Source organism: Elephas maximus, chromosome 12, assembly GCF_024166365.1.
Source record: "Elephas maximus indicus isolate mEleMax1 chromosome 12, mEleMax1 primary haplotype, whole genome shotgun sequence".
Classification (NCBI taxonomy): Eukaryota; Metazoa; Chordata; class Mammalia; order Proboscidea; family Elephantidae; genus Elephas; species Elephas maximus.
Genome location: NC_064830.1, coordinates 44,004,969 through 44,027,577, shown reverse-complemented (window position 1 = coordinate 44,027,577; position 22,609 = coordinate 44,004,969). Strand labels below are relative to the sequence as shown.

General features: G+C 46.8%; 1 protein-coding gene across 2 annotated transcripts in view; it reads left to right on the top strand.

The window, feature by feature from the left end:
- The window catches only part of KIF3C (kinesin family member 3C), a 43,353-nt gene that overhangs the window by 9,148 nt on the left and 11,596 nt on the right, over positions 1 to 22,609 (top strand). For both annotated transcript variants that reach the window (XM_049903667.1, XM_049903666.1), the window contains exons 2-5: positions 13,314 to 13,415; positions 14,077 to 14,199; positions 15,373 to 15,491; positions 15,957 to 16,073. In XM_049903667.1, the coding sequence (XP_049759624.1) occupies positions 13,314 to 13,415; positions 14,077 to 14,199; positions 15,373 to 15,491; positions 15,957 to 16,073 (461 nt within the window). The remainder of the gene's footprint in view (positions 1 to 13,313; positions 13,416 to 14,076; positions 14,200 to 15,372; positions 15,492 to 15,956; positions 16,074 to 22,609) is intronic.

Here is a 22,609-nt window from a genome sequence, read left to right as displayed (position 1 = left end):
GCGGGGCGCCCTTCTTCCGCCTCTGCCCTGCCAGCCTGCTGTGCCTGGCTACTACCTCTTTTGGTGCCTCCAGGGCTGGAGAGCTGCTGAGCCAGGTGTTTGAGTGGGTAAGAAAATGGGCCCTGTTCCCACAGATCCGGTCTTTTGGATTTGGGGCCTTTGCAAGGCAGACCCCTGAGCTCAGATCTTATAGGACACTTGCACTTAAGATTTGGTATATCTAGAATTTTTAATATAGGACACCCGGACTTCAGGTTTGGTGTATCTACAATTTTTAATATTCTGAGAACTTCCTGGACATTAACACCTGGTCAGACTAGAGTTACAGTCTATTTGTCTCTCTTTCCTCCAAGATGTACTCCACAGAGGAGTACCAAGCCCTGGGTTGAGATGTTTCCATAGCACTAGATAGTGGACCTGTAGGCTTTCTCCTTTTCTTCAGGTGGGCCAGCAGAATAATAGTAACACCAACAACAATAGTAATAATGATGGTAGCTAACATTTCTTCAGTGATTGCTTAACGCCGGGCGCTCTGGTGTTTTCTTTATGTGTGTTATTTTATGCAGTCCTCATCATAGTACCATGAAGTAGTACAGTTTTCATCTCCATGTGACAAAATGGAAGCACCGTGAGGAATGAACAACCCAAGGTCACACACATGGGACACAGTGGGGCCAGAATATGATGGTGTATCTGTCTGGCTACAGACCTCCACACTGTAATACTGGCTGGGAAAGGAAGGCTTTTTGCCGGATCCCTGCCTAATGGGCCCCTTTGGGAATGCTAGTCTCCCGAGATGATTAACTCATCCCTGTTCTTCCGTGTGATGCAAACCCCGAGCCTCTGACCTTAGCCCAGCACCATTCATTCATTCCTATAATCAACAAAGCTTTTTGAGTACCCATGGCCAAGAATATAAATCACTAGTTATAGTTAACTTAGACTTTAAATTCTTTCAGTTTCTGGAAAGAATCACAAGAGCTCACTTTCGTAGTTATCTCTGGGAATTGAAGTATGAGGGTGAATTTTATTTTTATACCTTTTTGGTGTGTATATATATATATTTATAACAAGTATATACTACTTTCGTAATTAAACAAAAACTACTCTAAAAATTTTAAAGGAGAAAAAACCTTTGTTACTGAGTTTCTACAAAGGGATGATAAAAAAATTTGGAAATGGGTAGTGGTGATGGCTGCGCGACACCGTGAATGTCGTAAATGTCACTGAATCGCACATGTTAAAACGCTTGAAATGGCAACTGCTTTGTTATGTATACTTAAGCACAATTTTAAAAAATATCCCTTTGTCAGAAGTCTATGATTGAAGCTGTTTTTAAAAAGGAGGGAAAAAATGCAAAAGAAATGTGTTAACACCTATTTGGAAGATTTGATTAAAAATAATGAATAGTTGGTAGATAATCCTGGATTGATAATGATCTTCAGTTAGACCCAGTTATTAGTAATCCTGTGACCTTGGACAAGTCACTTCCCCACCAAAGGGTTGTAAGGGACGGTCATTAGATGATCCCACCTCTGCACAGCTTGCTGGTTCACCTTGGAAGCAGCAGGCCAGGAGCCCAGGGTTAGGGACCAGCTTCACCAAAGGCAGTGGAAGGATGGAGAGGAATGACCAAGCCTTGCCTGGGAGCTTGGAGGCCGTATGACCCTGGAGGCCCATCTAACCCCTCTGGTCCTGAATCTCATTTATAAAATGCCCAAAAAACAGTTGCTGTTGAGTTGTTTCCAACTCGTGGCAACCCCATGTGTTGCAGAGTAGAACTGTTCCATAGGGTTTTTAAGGCTGTCACCTTTCAGAAAAAGATTGCCAGGCCTTTCTTTGGAGGTGCCTCTGGGTAGGTTCGAACTGCCAACTTTACAGTTAGTAGCTGAGCACTTAACTGTTTGCTCCACCCAGGGACTCTGTAAAATACCCAGGCTGCACTATACATCCTTAGGTCTCATTCAGTTCTGACATTGTTGCATTCTGTGGTCTGGCTGGATGTCATTTGCAGCCCTGGTGCTGAAGAGAGATCTTTTAGAAAGCCACAAATAAGGGAGGGAAGTGGGGGGAGAAAGATGAAGGTCACAACCAGACCTGAGGTGCTCGTGGTTTTCTCACCAAAGTGGAAGATCTCATTTTTTTTCTTCCTGCTGGTGGTGCAGTGGTTAAGTACTCGACTGCTAACCGAAAGTTCAGCAGTTCGAACCTACCAGACGCTCTGAGGCAATCTGTTTCCGTAAAGATTACAGCCATGGAAACCCTATGGGGAAGTTTTACTCTGACCTATAGGGTTGCTACGAGTTGGAAAAGTTTATCAGCTTTTCTCCGAGGTGGACAGAGGTACTTCTGTGCATGCACACCTTGTCCGGGACAAGGCAGGGACGAGAGTCCAGCTCACCTCCTTCCCTGGTCAGTGTTTTTCCTCATCCTTAATCATTCTTTTTTTTTTTTTTTTAGTTTTATTGTGCTTTAGGTGAAAGTTTACAGGTCATGTTAATTTCTCACTGAAAAATTTATACACCATTCTGTCTTCTTGATGAGAGAATTCCTCCATTTCAAACAACAATGTGCTTTCATTTTGAACCATCCTAGAGGAGACACCATCTCCTGGCTTAGGTTCCCCAGGGTAGAGAATCACTGAAAATAGCCCTATTAATCCCCCCCCCCAAATGTTTATTTCATTTCTTCTGCCCTCAACTCTAGCTCCTCAGGGTCTAAAACTGGGGAGCCACAAAAGGAGAACTAGGTCTTTGAATGGAAGCCCGGACTGAATATTGAGCTGGTGGTTTGTTTTGCCCATTGAGGTGGGTGGTGGGTAAATGCTGACAAGGTACTGAGACAGCAAATAACTACTGACCTTTGGTTTACATTATCAGTTACCAAGTACTTTCACATATGTATTCATCTTGCCATCCTTACCCAAAGCCTACAAAGTAGGGGGTATTCTGTCCATTTAACAGATGAGAAAACTGAAGCTCAGAGGGCTGATATGTGCCAGGACTCAGGCCCTCTGTCTCATGTGCCCAGTTCTCTTTGTCATTCCACACTGGGACTGAGAGGTAGCCCTGCAATGAGCCCTCCAGGTTTTAGCCACTTTCTGGACTCTAGTGGTACTGACAGCCCACTACCATAGCATGCAGTTGAGAGCTCCGAAGTTCCAATAAGAGGCTCACGAAGGCAGAAGCATCTTCAGCAGAGCCTGTCTGTTTCAGCCAGAAGAGAAAGAGATGATGTTCTCAGCATTCCTGATGGTTCCTGAGTTGGCAAAAGTGCAGATACCAAATGCTGCTTCTCTCCAAGGCTCCTTCCTGCCTAAACTGGGGAGAAAGCTGTGGAACAGGGAAAAGGACACCACTAGACTTAGAATTGGAGACCCTGGGTGGCACAATGGCTAAGTGCCTGACTGCTAACATAAATGTTGGTAATTTGAACCCACCCAGAGACACCTCGGAAGAAAGACCTGGTAATCTGCTTCTGAAAGGTGACAGCCTTGAAAACCCTATGGAGCACAGTTCTACTGTGTTCACATGGGATCGCCGTGAGTCAGAATTGACTCAGTGATAATTGGTTTGGTTTGGTTTGGATTTAGAGTTAGGAGACCAACATTCAAATGTTATTTCTGCCATGTATGCCTTAATCAAAGCCACTTCACCTCTCTGAGCCTTACTTGTATGTCAAATGGGTCATAATCATTGTCTCGTAAAGTTCTTGTGATGATTAAATGGGGTGATTAATGTGAAAGACACCTAGCCCAGCCACAGGCACAGGGCAGCTTGCATCTGAGACTCCTGTCTCCTCCAAAATGTCATAGATTAGCTGGCAGTGGCATGGCTGAGCCTGTTTGGTTTCTCTGGCCATATGAAGTCATCTTTGATGGTATCTTTCCAGAAGAGTGGCTGGCCAGGCCCCACTGTCTCTGTTCTAGCTTTCCAGATCAGCACTTAATGAGTACTGGGGCCTCCATTCTCCTCCCTCTGGCTTTACACCCCAGTTGCTCCTGGAGTAGAAAAATGTGAGCCTCCTAGTATCCCAAGCTGTGTCCACAAGCTGACATGGCCCTTATGCTCAATTACCCTGTGACAGCAGCTCACCTGCCTCTGGAATCAGGGCCTTAATTGAATCGGGAAATTTTTTGAAAAGCGCATAGTCAATGTAGGAGCAGAGATAAACATAAAGATTCCTTAATTGTGAGACTCCAGGCTTATGGTACTCCTTCTCTGGGCCTCAGTTTCCTCATCTGTAAAGCAAAGGGAAGGAGCCCTGGTGGTGTGACAGTTAAGTGCTTAGCTGCTAACCGAAAGGTCGGGAGTTTGAACCCACCAGCAGCTTTGCTGAGAAAAGACCTGGAGATCTGCTGCTAGGAAACCCTGTGGGGCAGTTCTACTCTGCCCTATAGGGTAGCTATGAGTTGAAATCAGCTCAGCAGCACACAACAACAACAAAGCTAAAGGGGTTAGAGTCAATGGTCCTTGAGGTCCCTTCAGCTGGCTCCCTGTAATTGGTATCACTCTCTCAAGAGTCAGACACGATGCCCTGGAGCTCACAGCCCTGTGTCTCCTGCCCCCGCAGTCTCTGCTGACCTTTTAATTACACTGGACTTATTTAGAACTACAAGATCAAACCCAGTCTTGTCCATATGCTCCACCCACCTGTACCCTTTTGCCCTCAGAGATTACAAAGGAAGCATTGAGTTGGCAGCTGAGAGCTTCAGGGAACTTTTTGTGAGGACCAAGAACTCCATCTTCCCAGCCCCTCTGCGTTGTACACCCCAGCCTGACTCAGGCCTAGGGATTTTAGGCCTCCCTGTCCCTCCCTGTGGCTAAGGATAGAGACCTCTAAGGAAAAGCTGGAAATGGCCCCTGGTACCCTTATAAAATGGGGAAAATAAAGGGAAAAGAAAAAAAAAGAAACTTTCTCAGCAAAGAATCGAAGCTCATGTGTGATGTATTTCAGAGCGTGGGGGGTGAAACAACAGCTAGAGTCGAGATTGGGAAGAAGGAGGCGCTGACACCAGGCACCTGGATTGAGGCCTACCCACAGACTGCATGCTGAGGCCAGCGCCTCCTTCTAGCACAAGACAGGCTGTAAGGCAGACTTGGCTGACAGTGTGGCCTTGGGCAAGTGGGCAAGACTTGGCGGGCAAACGGTAAGGCAGGCTGAGTTGTGATTCTGACCACGTCTATGCTGGGTCCCAGCAGGGCTGGCAGAGCTCAGCATCGGGGCACTGGACAAATGGAATGGGATAAAAATGGAATGGGATAAAAATGGGCGGTCAGCCATCATCCGGGAATTCTATTCATGGAGTCCAGGGCCCGCCAGGAGGAGAGATTCTGAAGCAGAGCTCTAGTCCAAGGAGGAGGTCTAACATGAAGGCAGATTAGCCAGAACCAACGCAGAAACCAGTCCTGGGAATCATATAATAGGGACGGGGGTGGAAGGGGGCTGGGCTTGGGGGACCACATGGGAGCCCAGTAATCTTGGCTAATGCATAGATCCCAGGCCTGATTGGCAGCTCCAGTTCTGCCTGACAGTGGTCAGATGGGTTCAAGATTTGGGTAAGGTAGGGCCTTTGAGTGAGGAGAGTGTGGGCCTAGGTGTGGTAGCTGGGGAAGGTAGAGACTGAATAAACAAAGAAATATCTTTAGAATCCTCACTTAAAAATCACTCAGTGGCGCAAAAGAGTATGTTGGGAAAGGGGAGACTAGACCTCCGCAAGACCACCTCAAAGCAACAGCAAATATAAAATAAATGGGGAGGCTCAATAGTGTATCTGTTGTAATAGCAAATACGAAAAAAAAATGGTAATACTTTCTGCCTATGAGGTATAATAAAAGTGATTCCATTGTTTATTGTTGGCAGTAGTCTAAGTGGTATAACCCGTTAGGAATATGACAGCATGTTCCAAGATACACAAAATGTTTACAAGCCTTTATCCACTCCTGAAATTTCCTTCTAAGAAAATCATCTAAAAGAAAGAGAAAATTATATGCACAAGGGTGTTCATTGCAAACATTGTAAATAATCTAAATATCTTATAATGGGGTTAATTAAATAAGTTACAACTTGCCTACTCTAAATATTACTGTAAATATTGTATATTCCTTAAAATTATAATAATAAATATTATGGAAGTAATAGAAAATGCTCGCATTATTAGATAAATAGGAATAGGATATAAGCTTATATTTATACCATGTCTGTAGATGTGAAAAAATGATATGTGCATATGGAAAAATCTGGAAAAAAAAAAGCGGGAAAACTAAAGAAGCTGACTAATTGTAGGGGAAAGTGTGTGAGGTTTTTTTTCTCAGTTTTATTTCTATGGTTATTTTGATTTTTTTTTCCCCCTAAATGGAAGGAAAGACAATACAAGGTTAAAAATGTATCCCCAGAGTCCTTTAGTAAAGTGCTTAGTATTTAATCCAGTACCAACTTCTGAGATAACAAATTACATGAATTTAGCTTTTTGTTTACCTTCTATAAATAGTAGGACTTCCTTTTATTTGTCCAAAAAACTGCTGCTTTCAAAACTCAAGGTGTAAGCCCTTACTCTGTGTACCAGGATTGAGTGGAAAACTCTGGATTTTTCCTTTTCATGCCTTTTGTGGTTGTGCAGTTTCCAGGCCTATCCTCTTAACCTTTCTTTGTCTTTGCAGGCTACAGAGTCCTATTTTTTTTTTTTTTTTAAGTCTCTTAGAATAGCCCTTGGATGGTTTTAGCTGTCCTCCTCTGAATCTTCTCTCTCCTTTATGTCTCTGGAGACGCAGTGATGGAAACTATACTGTGTACTCCAGATTGAGCTGCATCACGGCTTTATACAAGGGTATAATGTTTTCTTTCCTAAAAGCCTTCATGATGGTGCCCGGCCAGATGCTATTGATGATTTTAGCTGTGGCAGCATATTAAGCCAGTGTCTTCTTGGAACCACAGATAAGTACTCCCTGATCCCCTCCCCCCATCCCGTTTTATTTTGGCTCATAACTGATTGCTCACAGCTATCATTTAATGAGTAGAGACTTGAGGATTACTTTTCCCCAAAATGTAAAAGTGTAATTGAACCTCATCTGCTTTTTTTGGGTCAGCTCTCATGACCTGCTAATTTTCTTGCACTTTGCTGCCTGGCAGGATCTGGGGGCACCCGTGAAGCTGGGTATCTCACCAGTGCACTCTTCCACAATTTCTAACAGGGACCGCCCTGTTGTTTAGCCCTTGAACATTTTTCCATTTAGAGAAATGCTTCTTTATTTCTGTTTCCTTTCCTTGTCATGAGAAAGCTTTTCCCTTTCTCAGTCTCCTTTCTTAGCTTTTGGTGACAGCTGGCAATCCTTGGCCTTTGTTGACTTGCGGCAGCATCACTCCAAATCTCTGCCTCCGTCTTCACGTGGCTATCTTCCTTCTTTGTGTCTCTCTGTGTCTCTTTGCCTCTTTTATAAGGACACCAGTGTTATTGAAGTTTTTTTTTTTTTAAATTGTGCTTTAGGTGAAAGTTTACAGCTCAAGTTAATTTCTCATGCAAAAATTTATACACATATTATGTGACATTAGTTGCAATCCCTATAATGTGACAGCATACTCCCCCTTTCCACCCCAGGTTTCCTGTGTCCATTCAACCAGCTCCTGTCCCTTCCTGCCTTCTCATCCTGCCTCCAGACAGGAGCTGCCCCTTTGGTCTCCTGTATCTGCTTGAACTAAGAAGCACACTCTTCACAAGTATTATTTTATGTTTTATAGTCCAGTCTCATCTTTGTCTGAAGAGGGGGCTTCCAGATGGTTTTGCTTCTGGGTTAACAGAGTGTCCAGGGGCCAGAGTTTCAAGGGTCCCTCTAGTCTCAGTCAGACCATTAAACCTGGTCTTTTTACGTGAATTTGAGTTCTGATCCACACTTTTCTCCCACTCCACTGGGGACTCTCTGCTGTGTTGCCTGTCAGGAGAGTCGTTGGTGGTAGCCAGGCACCGTCTAGTTCTGGTCTCAGGCTGATGGAGTCTCTGGTTTATGTGGCCCTTTTGTCTCTTGGGCTAACATTTTCCTTCTGTCTTTGGTGTTCTTCATTCTCCCTTACTCCAAGTGGGTTGGGACCAATTGATGTATCTTAGATGGCTGCTCTCAAGCTTTTAAGACCCCAGACACCAGTCATCAACATGGGATGCAGAACATTTCCTTTATAAACTTTGTTATGTCAGTTAACCTAGATGTCCCCCGAAACAATGGTCCCCGGACCCCCACCCCTGCTACCCGGTCCTTCAAAGTGTTTAGGAAACTTCTTAGCTTTTAGTTTAGTCCACTTGTGCTGATTTCCCCTGTATTGTGTGTAGGACACCAGTCATATTGGATTAGAGCTCACCCTACTGTAGCATGAATACCTTAGGTTAACTCAACTGTGGAGCCTTGCCAGGAGCTTTATAATGTCTCCAGCTGTAGCCACTGGCCTCCTCATGTGCTACAATAACCTATTTTGTCCCTGAAAGAATTTCTGGGAGATAGTCAGACGTGATTTCTTCTCACTGGAAGCATATTGTGTTTCCTGTAGTAGGTTATGCTTCCTAAAGCGCGCAACACGATGTCTGTAGGAGAAAGAGCACGGGCTTTGGAGCCAGGCAGACCGGGGTCTGGATCCTCCATTATATGTAATGGCCGTGATGTGACCTTGGATAGGTTACTTAGCCCCTCTGAGCCTTCATCTGAAAAATGATGGTATTGAAGTGTTAACAGTGCGTCCCTTAAAGCAGTCCTCCTCAGGCTTTAATGCACACGTGAATCACCTGAGGAGCTCGTTCCAATGCAGGTTCTGATTCACTGGGTTTGGGTGGGGACTGGGCTTCTGCATTTCTAACACACTTCCCGGTGATGCTGATTCTGGTGGCCCCCGAAAGCAGTGATTCTCAAATCTGACCGCACACCGATATCATCCAGGGAACGGTGAAGATACCGATAGCCAGGCCTCACCGCCTCTCCCTCCCGTCCCTCCCCTCCCTCCCCCCTTCCCCCCTCCCCTCCCCTCCCTCCCCTCCCTCCCCCCTTCCCCCCTCCCCTCCCCTCCCTCCCCTCCCTCCCCCCTTCCCCCCTCCCCTCCCCTCCCTTCCCCCTTCCCCCTCCCCTCCCCTCCCCTCCCCTCCCCTCCCCCCCTCCCCTCCCCTCCCCTCCCCTCCCTCCCCGTGCCCTTTTTCAGGTTCCAGTTTAATTGGCACCGAGGGTTGCCTGGGCACTGGGCCTTGTAAAATCTCCCAGGTGATTCTAATACGCACTGAGGTTTGTGATCCACTGCTAAAAGGGTTATTATGAGGATTAAATATAAAGCATCTGGCACAGAGCAGACCCAAAGAAAACAATCGTTTTCCTCCTCTTGGTTCTTTGTCCTGTGCTTCTCTCTCCACCTCAGTTCCCCCCAAAAAACAAAGCGACCCTACAGGACAGAGTAGAACTGCCCCATGGAGTTTCTAAGGAGTGCCTGGCGGATTCGAACTGCCGACCTTTTGGTTAGCAGCCATAGCACTTAACCACTACACCACCAGCATTTCCCTCAGTTCCCCAGTCTTATTTAAATCAAGCAGGGATATCAGGGTAGCCATTCTGTTACCCATGCCTTCCTTAGTAGAGTCTTCTCTGGAGCATATGGCAGGAGTTCTTATAACGAGTCATGAAGGGAAGGGACCAAAATGGTTCTAATATGCAGCAAGGTTTGAGAACTAGTGTCTTTTAATTAAGTGGCATCTTAGTCGCCTAGGGCTGCCCTAACAAAGTACCACAAATTGCGTGGGTGTATAAGAACAGAAATTTATTGTCTCACTTCTGGCGGCTAGGTGTCTGAAATCAGGGGTCAGCCGTGTTGATTCCTTCTGTGGGAGAATGTGTTCCAGCTTCTCTCCTAGCTTCTGGTGACAGCTGGCATTCCTTAGCCTTCCTTGACTTGTGGGCAGCATCACTCCACATCCCTGCCACCATCTTCACATGGCTGTCTTCCCTCTTTGTGTCTCTCTGTGTCTTTTTTATAAGGACACCAGTCATATTGAAGCCACTGTACTGTAGTATGAATATCATGTGTTAACTTAGCTGATAACATCTTCAGAGACCCTATTTCTAAACAAGGCCATGTTCACAGGTACCAGGGGTTAGGACTTCAACATGTCTTTTTTGGGGGGAAGGTGGGGGGCACAATTCAATCCATAACAGACAACAAAGAGTGAAGAAGACTAGAGCCACATAAAACACTGAGGGAAGTGCAAGGACTCAGGGCTGAAGTGGACAAGTATGTCCCAGAATGGGGGATCAGGTCAGATCCCAAGTCCCACTAAGACTCCATCACACAGTGGCTAAAGGGGTCAATTATCCATGGCCTGCAACAGAAGGGGGGCTTCCTCTGCACACAGGAAAGAGTCCTGCCTTCTCTCTTTTCTCTGGTTCTTCCCTCTTTGTGCCCACCTCATCCCCTCCCACCAGGTTTCCTCTGCTGCCCAGACCCCACTGCACTGCCCTTTTTGCCCTGGACAGTGAATGTGAATTGGTCAGTTGAAGGAGGGGAAGCCAGGATAAAGAGCCCTGTGCCTGTTCTGGGTTGAGGGAGCCCAGAAAAGAACCTGGAAGTCACCCTTTAGGACTGCCTTCCCCCACCAAGGATTCTATTCAGTTCATCCAACACTCATTATGTGCCAAGCACTATGGGACACTGAGATATTAATGAGACATGACTCTTGCCCTGGAGGAGCTCACAGGGCAAGGCAAATAATGGCCATATTATGTGAGAATAGTAGGAATATATCCTGCTTATAGAGAGGCCCAAAAGAGGTCATGTGCAGCTTCAAGGGGATCAGGGAAACTTCCCAAGAGGTTGGTGCTGCCTTGCAGGTTAAGGATGGGGCAGTGGGAAGAGAAGCCCAGAGCTGTGAAATAACACGGCACATTCAGGGAGCTGGAATTCTTTTGAAAATGCTGGAGTGCAGAGCACTGTTGGGGCCTGAGTGGGAAGAGAGGAGGCAGGGAGGCTTGGCCAGCCCAGGGGCTTGGTGCCCTGCTGCAGACTTGGGGCTTTACCTTACAAGGAATGGAGGCTACTTAAATGGTCCGCAACGGAGCAGCCGCAGGTTCAGACTTGTGTTTTCGGTGGATCCCCCTGGGTGTGATGGGGAGGAAGGATGAAAGGGGGAGACTGAGGCAGGGAGAGATCATGGTCTGCAGAGTGGCCTCCTTTTTGCCTCTGAGGCTGCCTGGGGCTGGCATGAGGCTTACGTGTCTCCGACTGGCCCAGCTTTACTCGGGGTCATTTGATACCCTCACATAGTCCAACCTCCAAAAATGAACCTTCACTCCTGTCCTATTTGTCCTCAATAATAGGGCTCTCACAGGTGGTGCAGGGGTCCCCTGCTCCCCCGTGTGATGGCACCCCCTGCCTTGAGAGCCCTCAGGCAGGTCCACTGGGAAAAATTTCACTGGAGAGGAGGCCAGTTTCTTCTGGTGTTTCAAGGTGAGTTCAACCTTCAGGGAAGCCTGTGTTGAAATCGGGGGACAGCTGGGGCAGGACAGCAGCCTCTTACTTGTTTTTGTTAACTGTGGTGGAGTCGGAACCCTGATGGCAAAGTGGTTAAATGCTTGGCTGCTAACCAACAGGTCGGCAGTTCAAATCCACCAGCTGCTCCTTGGAAACCCTATGGGGCAATACTACTCTGTCCTGCAGGGTCCCTGTGAGTCGGAATCAACTCGATGGCAAGGGGTTTGGTTTTTTGGGGTGGTGGAGTCAGCTCCAGACTCACGGCAATTGCGTGCACAAAGGAATGAAATGCTGTCCGGTCTTGCGCCGTCCCCTTTATTAGTTGTGGATTGGACCATTGTGATCCAAAGGGTTTTCACTGGCTGATTTTGGAAGCGGATCACCAGGTCTTTCTTCTTACTCCAGCTTAGTGTGGAAACTGTTTAAACACCCGTTCAGCATCACAGCGACACACCAAACCCCCACTAACAGACGAGCAGTGGCTGTGCATGAAATGCCTTGGCCGGGAATTGAACCCTGGTCTCCTGCATGGAAGGTGGGAACTTTACCCCTGATCCACCACGGCCTCTTACTAGCACTAGTGAAAATGCATTTTATGTAGCCACAGTTTATACAATGCCAATGCCATTTAAGCTTCAGATTCAGTAAGCACCTACCAAATATCTGTGTTAAGCACTGGGCTAGGGGGCTTTCACACAACCAAAGGGCTCCAAGGACTGGCTCTGGGAGTGAGTCTGGGGGAGGGTAGGTTCAAGCCTCACCTCTTTGTCACTTACGAAGCTGTACCACCGTAGGCTAGTTACTCTCAGTTTCTTCATTTGTTCAGTGGGGAGAGTAATAGTACCTCTCTCTTTGGGTGAGGATGGAAATAGTGTCTGTTTTTTTTAAGAGCTTAGCTCAGCAAATGTGTGCTGGCCACCCTGGAACGTAGGCTGCAATGTCACAGGTATGAGAACTGAAGGGAGCACCTAGCCCAAGGCCTCACAGTTAATGAGCAGAACTAGGGCTTCAAACCAGTTCATTCCCGATTGAACTCCTGCTGAGAATTTGCATTTCTAACAAGTTCCCAGGCGATGCTAATGCTGCTGGTTAGGAACCGATTCTGAGAACCACTAAGTAGAGCAGTGGTTCTCAAAATTTATTATACATAAAAATCATCTGGGGATCTTGTTAAAATGTAGATTCTGATTCAGCATATCTGGGCATGGAAATGCAAATTCTCAGCAGGGATTTGAACCAAAATGAACCAGTTTGAAGGCCCAGCAGAACCCAGGTCATTCTGGCCATCTCCAAAGCTCATGCTGCTTCTGGCCGCATATTGCCCCTGCTTCTGCAGAGCCTTCTCTCCTTGACTTATCTGCTTTCCATGCCACATAAAGTTGAGACCCTTTTTTGCTGAGAGCTCTGTTCCCGAGTCAGGAGCCAGTTAGCCAAAGGGCTGGGCTGCCCAGTGACTCTATCTGCTATCTCTTCCCCTCCTGCACACCAGCTGGTCCTGGTTGCCAGGATTAGATTGCACCCGTGCCCCACTCCCCAGCGTAGTCACCCAACCTTCTCTCTGTATTCCAAGCAAGCAGATCAGATGCCCTATACTTCCTGAGGGGTTTCCTCTCTCAGCCACACTTAATGGTCCTGGTGACAGTGGGAACCTTGTGTGGGGCCCCTGATGTAGAAGGAGAAAATTTTCTTCTCATTGAGGGCCATGAGCACAGCATCTGGGACATACTTTGTTATCCACTCCTGGAAGGACCACAGAGCAGGGAAGCAAAACCCCTCAAGCTGGGGTGGCCCTTTGAAAAGCCCATCTCTTTCCCCCTCTGTGTCTCCAGGCCATGGAGAGCAAGCTGCTCATTGGGGGCAGGAACATCATGGACCACACCAATGAGCAGCAGAAGATGCTGGAACTGAAGAGGCAGGAGATTGCCGAGCAGGTGGGGCTACTGACCTTCAGGCCCTCTGGGGACATGTGGCCTAAGGTCATGTCTGGGGGGTGGAGGCAGGAAGCCCTCGTGAAGTCAGGATCCCTGGAACTACAGAGCTGAACCTAAGACATGCCCCTTTGGTCCCATGGGTCTACCCCACCCAGGGTCCTGGCGGGGCACTACAGGCTGGTAGGGAGAGGAAGTAGTAGCTCTCCATGACGTTGGCTTCCACAAGGTATCTGAGACTAATTCCTGGGCTTTCCACAAGGGCAAGAGTTCTTGCCAACCATGACTATTTCCTAAATCATCAAGAGCCATAATTTATTGGTCTTAGCAGTCAACCACAACACCAGATGCGGAGAGGGTGAAGCAGCCTGGAGGCGTGTGGTTATCCGTATGTGTGGCTGACACCTCTGGCTGACATCTGTGAGGGTTGGGCCTCCATCCACATGGAGCAGTGCCTGGCAAAAGCAGGGCCATGTGAGCTGAGAGGAGGGACGACTCACAGAGGTTCCACTTAGGACTATATGGGAGCAGCGGACATGGACCATTAGAAGCCCCCTTCTCCCTCCTGGCACCTGTGGCCATGGTAAAGCCAGCCCCCAAGCTCCCTGGGCCCTTCCCTGGTACATGCTGCTCTGCTGAGGCCCTGTGCCCTGCCTTGGCCTAGAAACGCCGTGAGCGGGAAATGCAGCAGGAGATGATGCTCCGAGATGAGGAGACCATGGAGCTCCGGGGCACTTACACGTCCCTGCAGCAGGAGGTGGAGGTCAAGACCAAGAAACTCAAGAAGGTGAGATGCCTCAGCAGGATAGGGTCAAGGTGTGCTGATAGCCTGGCAGCCTCTGCCCAAGTAGTCAGCCTCCTGGGACCCCTTCAGGGACCCCTTGAGGTACCCCTCTCCACTTCGCCTGAACTGCTGAACCCTGAGCAGCCTGGGCTACTGGAATGAGGAGTGGGGGTAGGGGTCGGGCTTTGGTATTGCAAGGGACAGAACCTTTTCTGCTGGGCAAGACTGGGCCTGATAGGCTAGGAATGCCGGTCACTTCCAGTCTCCACAGTGTCATCCTCATGGTCCTGAGAAGCTTCCCCTTTACCGTGTCACCAGGAGTCACAGCTTGGATGGCCAAGCTGGAGCAGGGCCAGAGGAATAGTGGGCCAAGGAGGCCTGAGAAGGAGACTCAAGCTTGGGGATGCTCAGAAAGGGAGCACAAAGACCCTTAAGGACATGTCAGTAGATGGGGACATCTGGTCACCCGGACCCTGGAAAATCCATGGAGGGAAAGACATGTCAATGAGATGAAGGTCTAGGGCAGAAAGTGCCATGTTCCATTTTGGGCTCTGAGCAGAATCTAGAGAGTCTTGGGGTTGCCCACGTGGTTGGCCTGGAGCAGGCCAGGCAGAGGCCCAGCTGTGATGACAGTTACCATGGACATGCCTCTCAGTAGGAGCCGAGTGGAATAGGAGGCTCAGTGCTGCCCTCCACTCCCCACTTTTGAGAGGAGTGGGATGGGTCATCTTCCAGACTTGCTCCGGCCCCCTGCTGGGTCTCCCTGAGCCCTGAGTGTCTGAATGAGCCCTGGACCAGCAGTCCTGATAGTTGGGTCCTGGTTCTGGCTCTGCTGTTAACTAGTTGTATGAGTTGTATGACTTGGAGCAAATCTCCTCATCTATAAAAAGAGCATGTTGGACCAAAAAGTCCCTCAGGTTCCTCCCAGACCCAACATTATAGGATTTCATCATCTGACAGCAGCTGGGAGAGAGTAGGTGGCAGTAACAGGCCTTCCTGTCAGAGGGACGGGGGGCGGCCCTTGGAACAGGCCTGCCTGATTCAAGGTGGGGCAGCAGGAGGGAGTTCAGGCTCAGCCCCAGGCCTCTTCCTGGGCTGCGCTGGTGGCCACTGAGCCTGCAGCCCTGGGGCCCAGGCTGGGTGGCCAGCCTCTGAGCCTCACCTGTCTCCACCCAGCTCTACGCCAAGCTGCAGGCGGTGAAGGCGGAGATCCAGGACCAGCATGACGAGTACATCCGTGTGCGGCAGGACCTGGAGGAGGCGCAGAATGAGCAGACCCGGGAACTCAAACTCAAGTATGCCCCCTGATCTCCCTGTTGAGGGCCATCACAGCCACCCCTCGTTCCTCAGGCTCTCTCTCTGACAGATTTTCTTCTATCTGAAGGCCTCATCCTTGCCCATGAGTCTGTATATCTTAGGAATAAAACACCTCTGAGGGGTGAGGGATACGCCCCAGTTCTGGAGTTTCTTCTACCCCCTCTACTTCCTTCTCTTTCCTCTGCCTGTATTTGATGAACACCCCCCAACCCCAGTGCATGCTGGGTGCTGGCCAAAATTAACCCCTAAGGCCCTGCGTTAATCTTTGCACTAGAAGCAGTGATTTTCAAGCTCCATTATTTCTGTAGAGATGCTCTCCCTTTTTGGCGTTGCCACCTCCTCCATTCCCTCTGCCTCTGCTTGTCGCTTCTAATCCCTCACCTTCACACACCACGTCATTTCTCACTCCCAACTTCCCATCCCTGCCTCCTGCCTTCTCCCAGGTACCTAATCATTGAGAACTTCATCCCCCCTGAAGAGAAGAACAAAATCATGAACCGGCTTTTCCTGGACTGTGAGGAAGAGCAGTGGAAGTTCCAGCCACTTGTGCCAGCTGGAGCGTGAGTCTTTACCCAGTTGTCTGGCCCTTGGGACTCCAGGTTGGGGGTGGCAAGGGGCCTGAGGCCCTGCTTGAGGGAAGACACAGGTGTATTATGGATTAGGGAGGGGGCCGTCAGGATAGGGGCAGATGGAAGATGAATTTCTCAGGACCTAATTCGGAGCCCCTGAGTAGTGCAAAGCATTAATGAATGCATTCAGCTGCTAACTGTTCAAGTCCTTCCAGAGGTGCCTTGGAAGAAAGACCTAGCAATCTACTTCCAAAAAAATCAGCCAGTGAAAACCATATGGAGAACAGTTCTAGTCTGATACACATGGGGTCACCAGGAGTTGGAATTGACTCTGTGACAACTGGTTTTGGTTTCATTTTGTAGAGGGCATTCTGGGAAAAAACAAAACAAAACAAAGTATCTCATTGGCCTGAGATGCTGAATACCCTGAGGGGCCTAAGGAAGGAAGGAAGAGATCTCACTCAGCCTCTTGACCATCCAGCTAATGCTAGCAGTTGGCCAATTCTAGTAACTACTCGTTTGTTGAGTGCCAAAAACAGCAACAGCAATAGTCAATATTTGCCAAGTGTTTACTGTGTATCTGGGCACTGTGCTAGACTCTGCAGACAGAAGGTGAAAAAGACCTGGTCAGACCTTACAGTCCAGTGGAAACTACAGAGAAGTAATCAGATGATAGAGGTGTGATCCAGTCTTTATAGCCTCACTTGGCTGACTTGGTGTTTCAGCATTTCCACTTGTTTCCATATCCTAGCCTTTAGGTTCTGCCTGTGGCCATTGGCTGGGTGTACAGCGCCCTCTGCTGGTGGCTTAAGACCCTGACTGGCTTATTCAAGCCCAACAGAGTGTCTGCCTTACCCAGACCAACCACTGTCCCTTAATTGCAATCTGTATACAGAAGTGCCCAGGAGGCCAGGCGCTCTTCCCTGGAGATTCTTTGCTCTCTCTGACCTAGGATGTTAATACCAAGGTATGGCAGGAGTTTCCAAAGCTGGGTGGGAAGCAAGCAGAAGGTCTCCTGCTTCTCACTGAAGTATCAGACACTTACTTAATCTGGCTAGTTTCTGAAAGACTGATCCTAGGTCCAAGGTGATCACCATTTTTGTAAGTAACAGATTCGTGAGCAGAGGAGATTTTCAATGGTGTCTTCTTGGATTTACAATCCACCTTTTCCATCTACTTAAAGACCTGCAACATCTTATACAGAGGTTTTCCACGCTGGCTGCTGTTAGAATTTCTCGTGAATTGGGCTCCTGAGAGTCTGATTTCTGATTTAAAGGGTCTTGGTTGACTCTAAGGAGCCCTGGTGGCACAGTGGTTAAAGCGCTTAGCTGCTAACCAAAAGATTAGCTATTTGAACCCACCAGCCTCTCTGTGGGAGAAAGATGTGGCAATGTGCTTCCTTAAAGATTTACAGCTTTGGAAACCCTGTGGGGCAGTTCTGTTCTGTCCTATAGGGTTGCTGTGAGTCAGAATCAACTCAGCTGCCGTGGGTTTTTTGGTTCGGTGGTTGACACGCCTTAATTTGTTGTTTTTTTCCCAAAGCTTGCAGGTGTTTCTGCAATAAAGCCAGGCTTAAGAACCACTGCTCCAGTGCCATCTGCTGGAGGCAGATGCTGGGAGTCTTCTACTCCACTGGGTTATTTTGGGCTTAGTTCCCAAGTTGAAAATTTGCCGGTGGAACAGTTTCTTTACATTGGATGCAGTAGTATCATCAACATGTTCAGCTAGAGACTGAGACCCAGAGTGAGGGATGCTCTCAGAAGGCATGTGTTTGCTAACTTTTATTTTGAAACGTAAGAATTTGCAAGAATAGTACAAAGAATTCATCTATACCCTTCACCGAAGTTTACCAATTGTTAACATTTTGCCACATCTTGCTTTATTAATTTCTCTCTGTCTCTTCCTCTTTCTTCCCTCCCTTCTCCTTCCCTCAAACATTTGAGATTAAGTTGCAGACATCCTGACCCTTAACCTATATTTCCTAAGAAGGACATTATCTTACATAACCACAGTACAATGATCAAATTCAGGAAATTTTATATTGACACAATACTGTTACCATATAGGCCCTATTTGATTTTTGTCAGTTATCCGAATAATGTCCTTTATGGCAATTCCCTCCCCTCCCTACCCGTGATCATGCACATTTCATTGTCAAGCTTCTTCAGTCTCCTTTAATCTGGAACTGAGATGGAACCTTGATTTGAGCTTCGCAGTTTCGTGAGTCAGAGAAGTTTATTCATTTCTCAAAACATTGTCCCTATAATTTTGCAGGGAGCCGACTACCTGAAGCATATAACCCAGACTCAAAACATGGTGTGTGCTGTGCCTGAAGCTAACACGAGCCTTCTGCTTGATCCTCTGAAGTCCCATTTCTTATTTATACTTTTTTAAAGTTTATTTTCTTTCTTTTATATAGCTCTTAGTTAAAACCTTTCCTTTTTTTCTATGCATACAGTCTCTTTTTTTCCGAAAATGGCATCATACACTGCAAAACCATTCACAGATTTTTTTTTTTTAGATTAAAGCAGCACTATCTTAAAATAGTACCCTTTAAATAATTTTTAGAGTAGATGCCAGTAATAGCTTTTAAAAAGACAGGAGTCACCCAAAATATGGAGGTCTTTCTTTACCACTTGGAGCCCTGGTGGTGCAGTCGTTAAAAGCTCAGCTGCTAACCAAAAGCTCGGCAGTTCGAATCCACCAGCCCTATTCCTTGGAAACCCTAAGTTGGAATCAGCTGGAAGGCAATGGGTTCTTCACTGCTTGACTGTTGCCATTTCTAGCCCATTGTCTCTTTTATCCTTGCCTTCTGCATTAAAGACAAATTTGTGCTCTTTTCAAGAGCATTTGTCTGTATGAGAAGGCCCTCTGGCAACAGCTGTGGGGATGGGCATGTTAGAGCTTGATTGTTGCAATGCTTCCCCCGCCCCCTTCTGATTCCCTCCGATTCAGCATTTTCTGAGGGTTCCTTAAAAGCTCCTTGCTTCAGCTTACTACCGTAGTTTCTTTTCTTTGGGAGGACTCACTCCTATGAAATCTGCGTATAGCTCCCTCCTCAGCCTGCCTTTACAGGTTTACCGTAGCAGCTCCGTTGAGCTCCATCCCAATCCCTAAAAATTTTATTTTAAAGATTTAAAGATATAAATATATTTACAAATTTTTCTAAAATTAGAGTTAAGTATATTCACAGCATAGGAGTCCCTGGGTGGCACAAGTGAGTAAGCGCTCTACTAGTAGCCGAAAGGTTGGTGGTTCGAACCCACCCAGAGGCATCTCAGAAGACAGGCCTGGTGATGTGCTTCCCAAAGGTCACAGCCTTGAAAATCCTACAGAGCAGGTTTGCTGTGATCGACTCCATGAAAACTAATAACAACACGGTTTAACCATATTCTTTTATATAGAATATCTGTTTAGTATACCTACACATTATATATTTCAAATAGAAAATATTCAAACTATATCCGTTTAAGGGTAAAAGATTAAGGCAATTATGACATACCAGAGTTCTCTACAGCACTTAAACACAAATTATATAAACAGTTATTACAGACTACCCTAAGAAAGAACTTCGAGAAGTTCTTTCTTCAAAAAGTCTGATTAGTAAATACTAGGGAAACGAACTATATGCTGTTTTGAATAACTACCATATATATGAGTATATTTTTTTTTACCATATATATGAGTATATTTTCTTCATTTTTTTTTTTTTTAATGTCATGGTCCAATTTTCCATGCCTAATACTGCAGTGTTTAATATTTATTTCAGACCGTTAAACATCTAAATATAAAAAAGAAAACAAACATAAAAATGGATCTAGGATGTTTTTATATAGAACAAGTTGTTTTAATTTTTTATTTTTAAAGCAGTTGGTGGTTAGAATAAAGTAAAAACAATTCCATCAGACTTGGAATCCCAGTTGTGATTCTGACTCAGCAGAGGGCCACTAGGGCAGCAACCTGGAGCGGGGAGTTGCTGGATAGATCTCCGAGATCATTTGGCCCAAGACCCTCATTTCATACAGAAAGCTGAGGACCAGGGAGGCCCTTGGATATAGCTTTCCTGGCTTCAGGGCATCATAGGGTCTGAAACTGTGGCTCAGGCTGCCTCCCTGGGAGAAAAGATGCCTTCCCTCAACAGCAGAGCTCACCATTTGCAACATAACTTAATTAGGGCTCACAGCACACAGAAAAGGCCTGTCTTTCTAAAGCATGTTTAACTAATCAGGATATTGTTCCATTTACTCAATTCAAATGTGGAATAGTTTGCTTTACTTTGGCCTGAGGTCTTCTGGGGATGAGAACACTGAAGGCTGCTCAAAGTGAGAATAAAAGGCTCTGTTTGAAAGCAATTTCCTAATGTCATGCTGCCCCTTTGGGAAGCTTTTGCTTGGGAAAATGTTTTCCCTCCTTCTACTCTAGCACCAAGGAGTCCCTGCGTGGCGCAAACAGGTAAGCAGTCGACTACTAGCTAATGGTTGGTGGTTGGAACCCACTGAGAGGTGCCTTGGAAGACAGGCCTGGTGATCTGTTCCTGAAAGGTCATACCCTTGAAAACTCTACGGAGCAGTTCTACCTTGCACACATGGGGTCGCAGTGGTTGGCGTCAACTTGATGGCAGCTGACAATAGCAACGCTCTAGCTACAGGGTTGAATTCTCACCTTCCATATGGGAGACGCCAGTGCACCTCAAGTGCAGCCCCCACCTGTCTGTCAGTGAAGACTTGCGTGTTACCGTGATGCTGAATAGATCTCAGAAGAAAGGCCTAGCGATCTACTTCTGAAAAAATCAACCAGTGAAAACCTTATGGATCACAATGGTCTCCAGACTGGGCAGCATTTCATTTCGTTGTGTGTGGGGTCACCATGAGTCAGGGCCGACTCCACGGCAGCTAACGACAACAAGCACTAGCTGCAAGCATCCTCATTTCCAGCAGAAGGCTGAGGGCCGGGTCCTTGAACACATACTCTTTAACTACGCCTTTCTTAAACAAGAAATTTTTGTGAGGCAACTCTAGAGACATGCTCATATCAACTTCTTTTGGAAGTCTATCTCCTTTTTGTTTCTCTCCACTATCAATGCAGACACTAATATGTAATTTCAAATGAAGTGCCTTCTACAATTATAGACAATTTTATATTAGTTATTTTGAAAACAATACTTCTACAACCATCCCCAGCAATAGCTACTTTACAGGTATGGTAGTTTACTTTTAGTTTCTCATAATGGACTTTATTTTTAATTGTGTTTATACAAAATTGTTTTCCAAGGGTTATATATTTGGCAGTGTCCCCGGCCCATGGTCTACAGGTTGCAAAATTCTATTCTTATGTTTAGCCCTTTGGCTTTTTCAATCCCAGCCACCCAAGGTTTATTTCAAAGGCGTCATAGTGCAGTAGAAACAGACAGAACTTTTGATTTAGAACAATCTGAATTCTAGCCCTGATCTTCCACTCACTTGTGGCCTTGAGAAAGCTCTTTAACTTCTCTGAAGCCAAGCTTCTTCACCCGTAAAGTGGGGATAATAATATGGACTCTGCAGGGCTATTGAGGTTGAAATGAGATAATGTGTGTTAAGTCCCAGGCTGTTGCCTGGCACAGAGGAGATGATCAATAAATGATTGCAATCATACCGATAACCCAGTATTGTAATTATGGAGACTCCAGAGAAAGCAGTTTGGTGCCATCCCTTAGAAATGCCATGGAAGAGAAGTTTGGTTTGTTGTTTTTGTTTCAGGTTTTTTTTTTTTTTTAGACTGCTTCCAAGTCTAAAGAGAGAGCATAAATAGAATTAGGAAAGAAAGTTAAACTGGTTTCATTACAGGGGCAAAGTTGACCTCAGCAGGAACATTCTCAGTTCTGGGCTGAGTCCCTAGATTTCTTCACAGGCCTGTGAGACTTGAAGAGAATCTGAAACGGAGAAGTTTCAGCCTTCTCAGGCAGAGTGTGGCGAGGTGGGAAGATGGGAGAGAAGAAAGAGTGAGAGTTTGGACATACAGGTGCAAGGTGGCAGCTGACCTTTAGGAAGCTGTTGAAGCACAGAGAAAAGTCCGTGGTGAGTGAGGGTGTGGAAAGAGAACAGACCTTCTGGTGCTGAAAGCCTGTTTTCAGAACAGGAGGGGAGAGGGTGTGATGAGATCAGACAGAGCTGGTCATGAGAACAGCGTCAGCCCTTAAGAAGGAGATGAGAGATTACTTTTTAATATTAACGGGAAAAGATATTATGGTAGCAGCCAAGACTTTGGAGGAAGGCCCCTAGGAGAACTCTTAGGATCTGCCAAGCACGTGATAACTGTTGTCCTGGGTCTCTGTGGGAGGGGTGGGTAAATGCACAGCCAGGCCTCAGCTCTGGGCTGTCAGCCACAACCTGCTCACTATAGAGAAGGGATCAATCATGGAAAGTAGGCCTGGGGCAAAAGAGGGAGTAGATGGGAAGGTTTGGTGTCCCAGTTACAGACTCCCCTCCCCCAGCCCCCTTTCTTCCCCACATGCCACCCAGAATAGCCCTGGCCGCTTTACTGGCTCA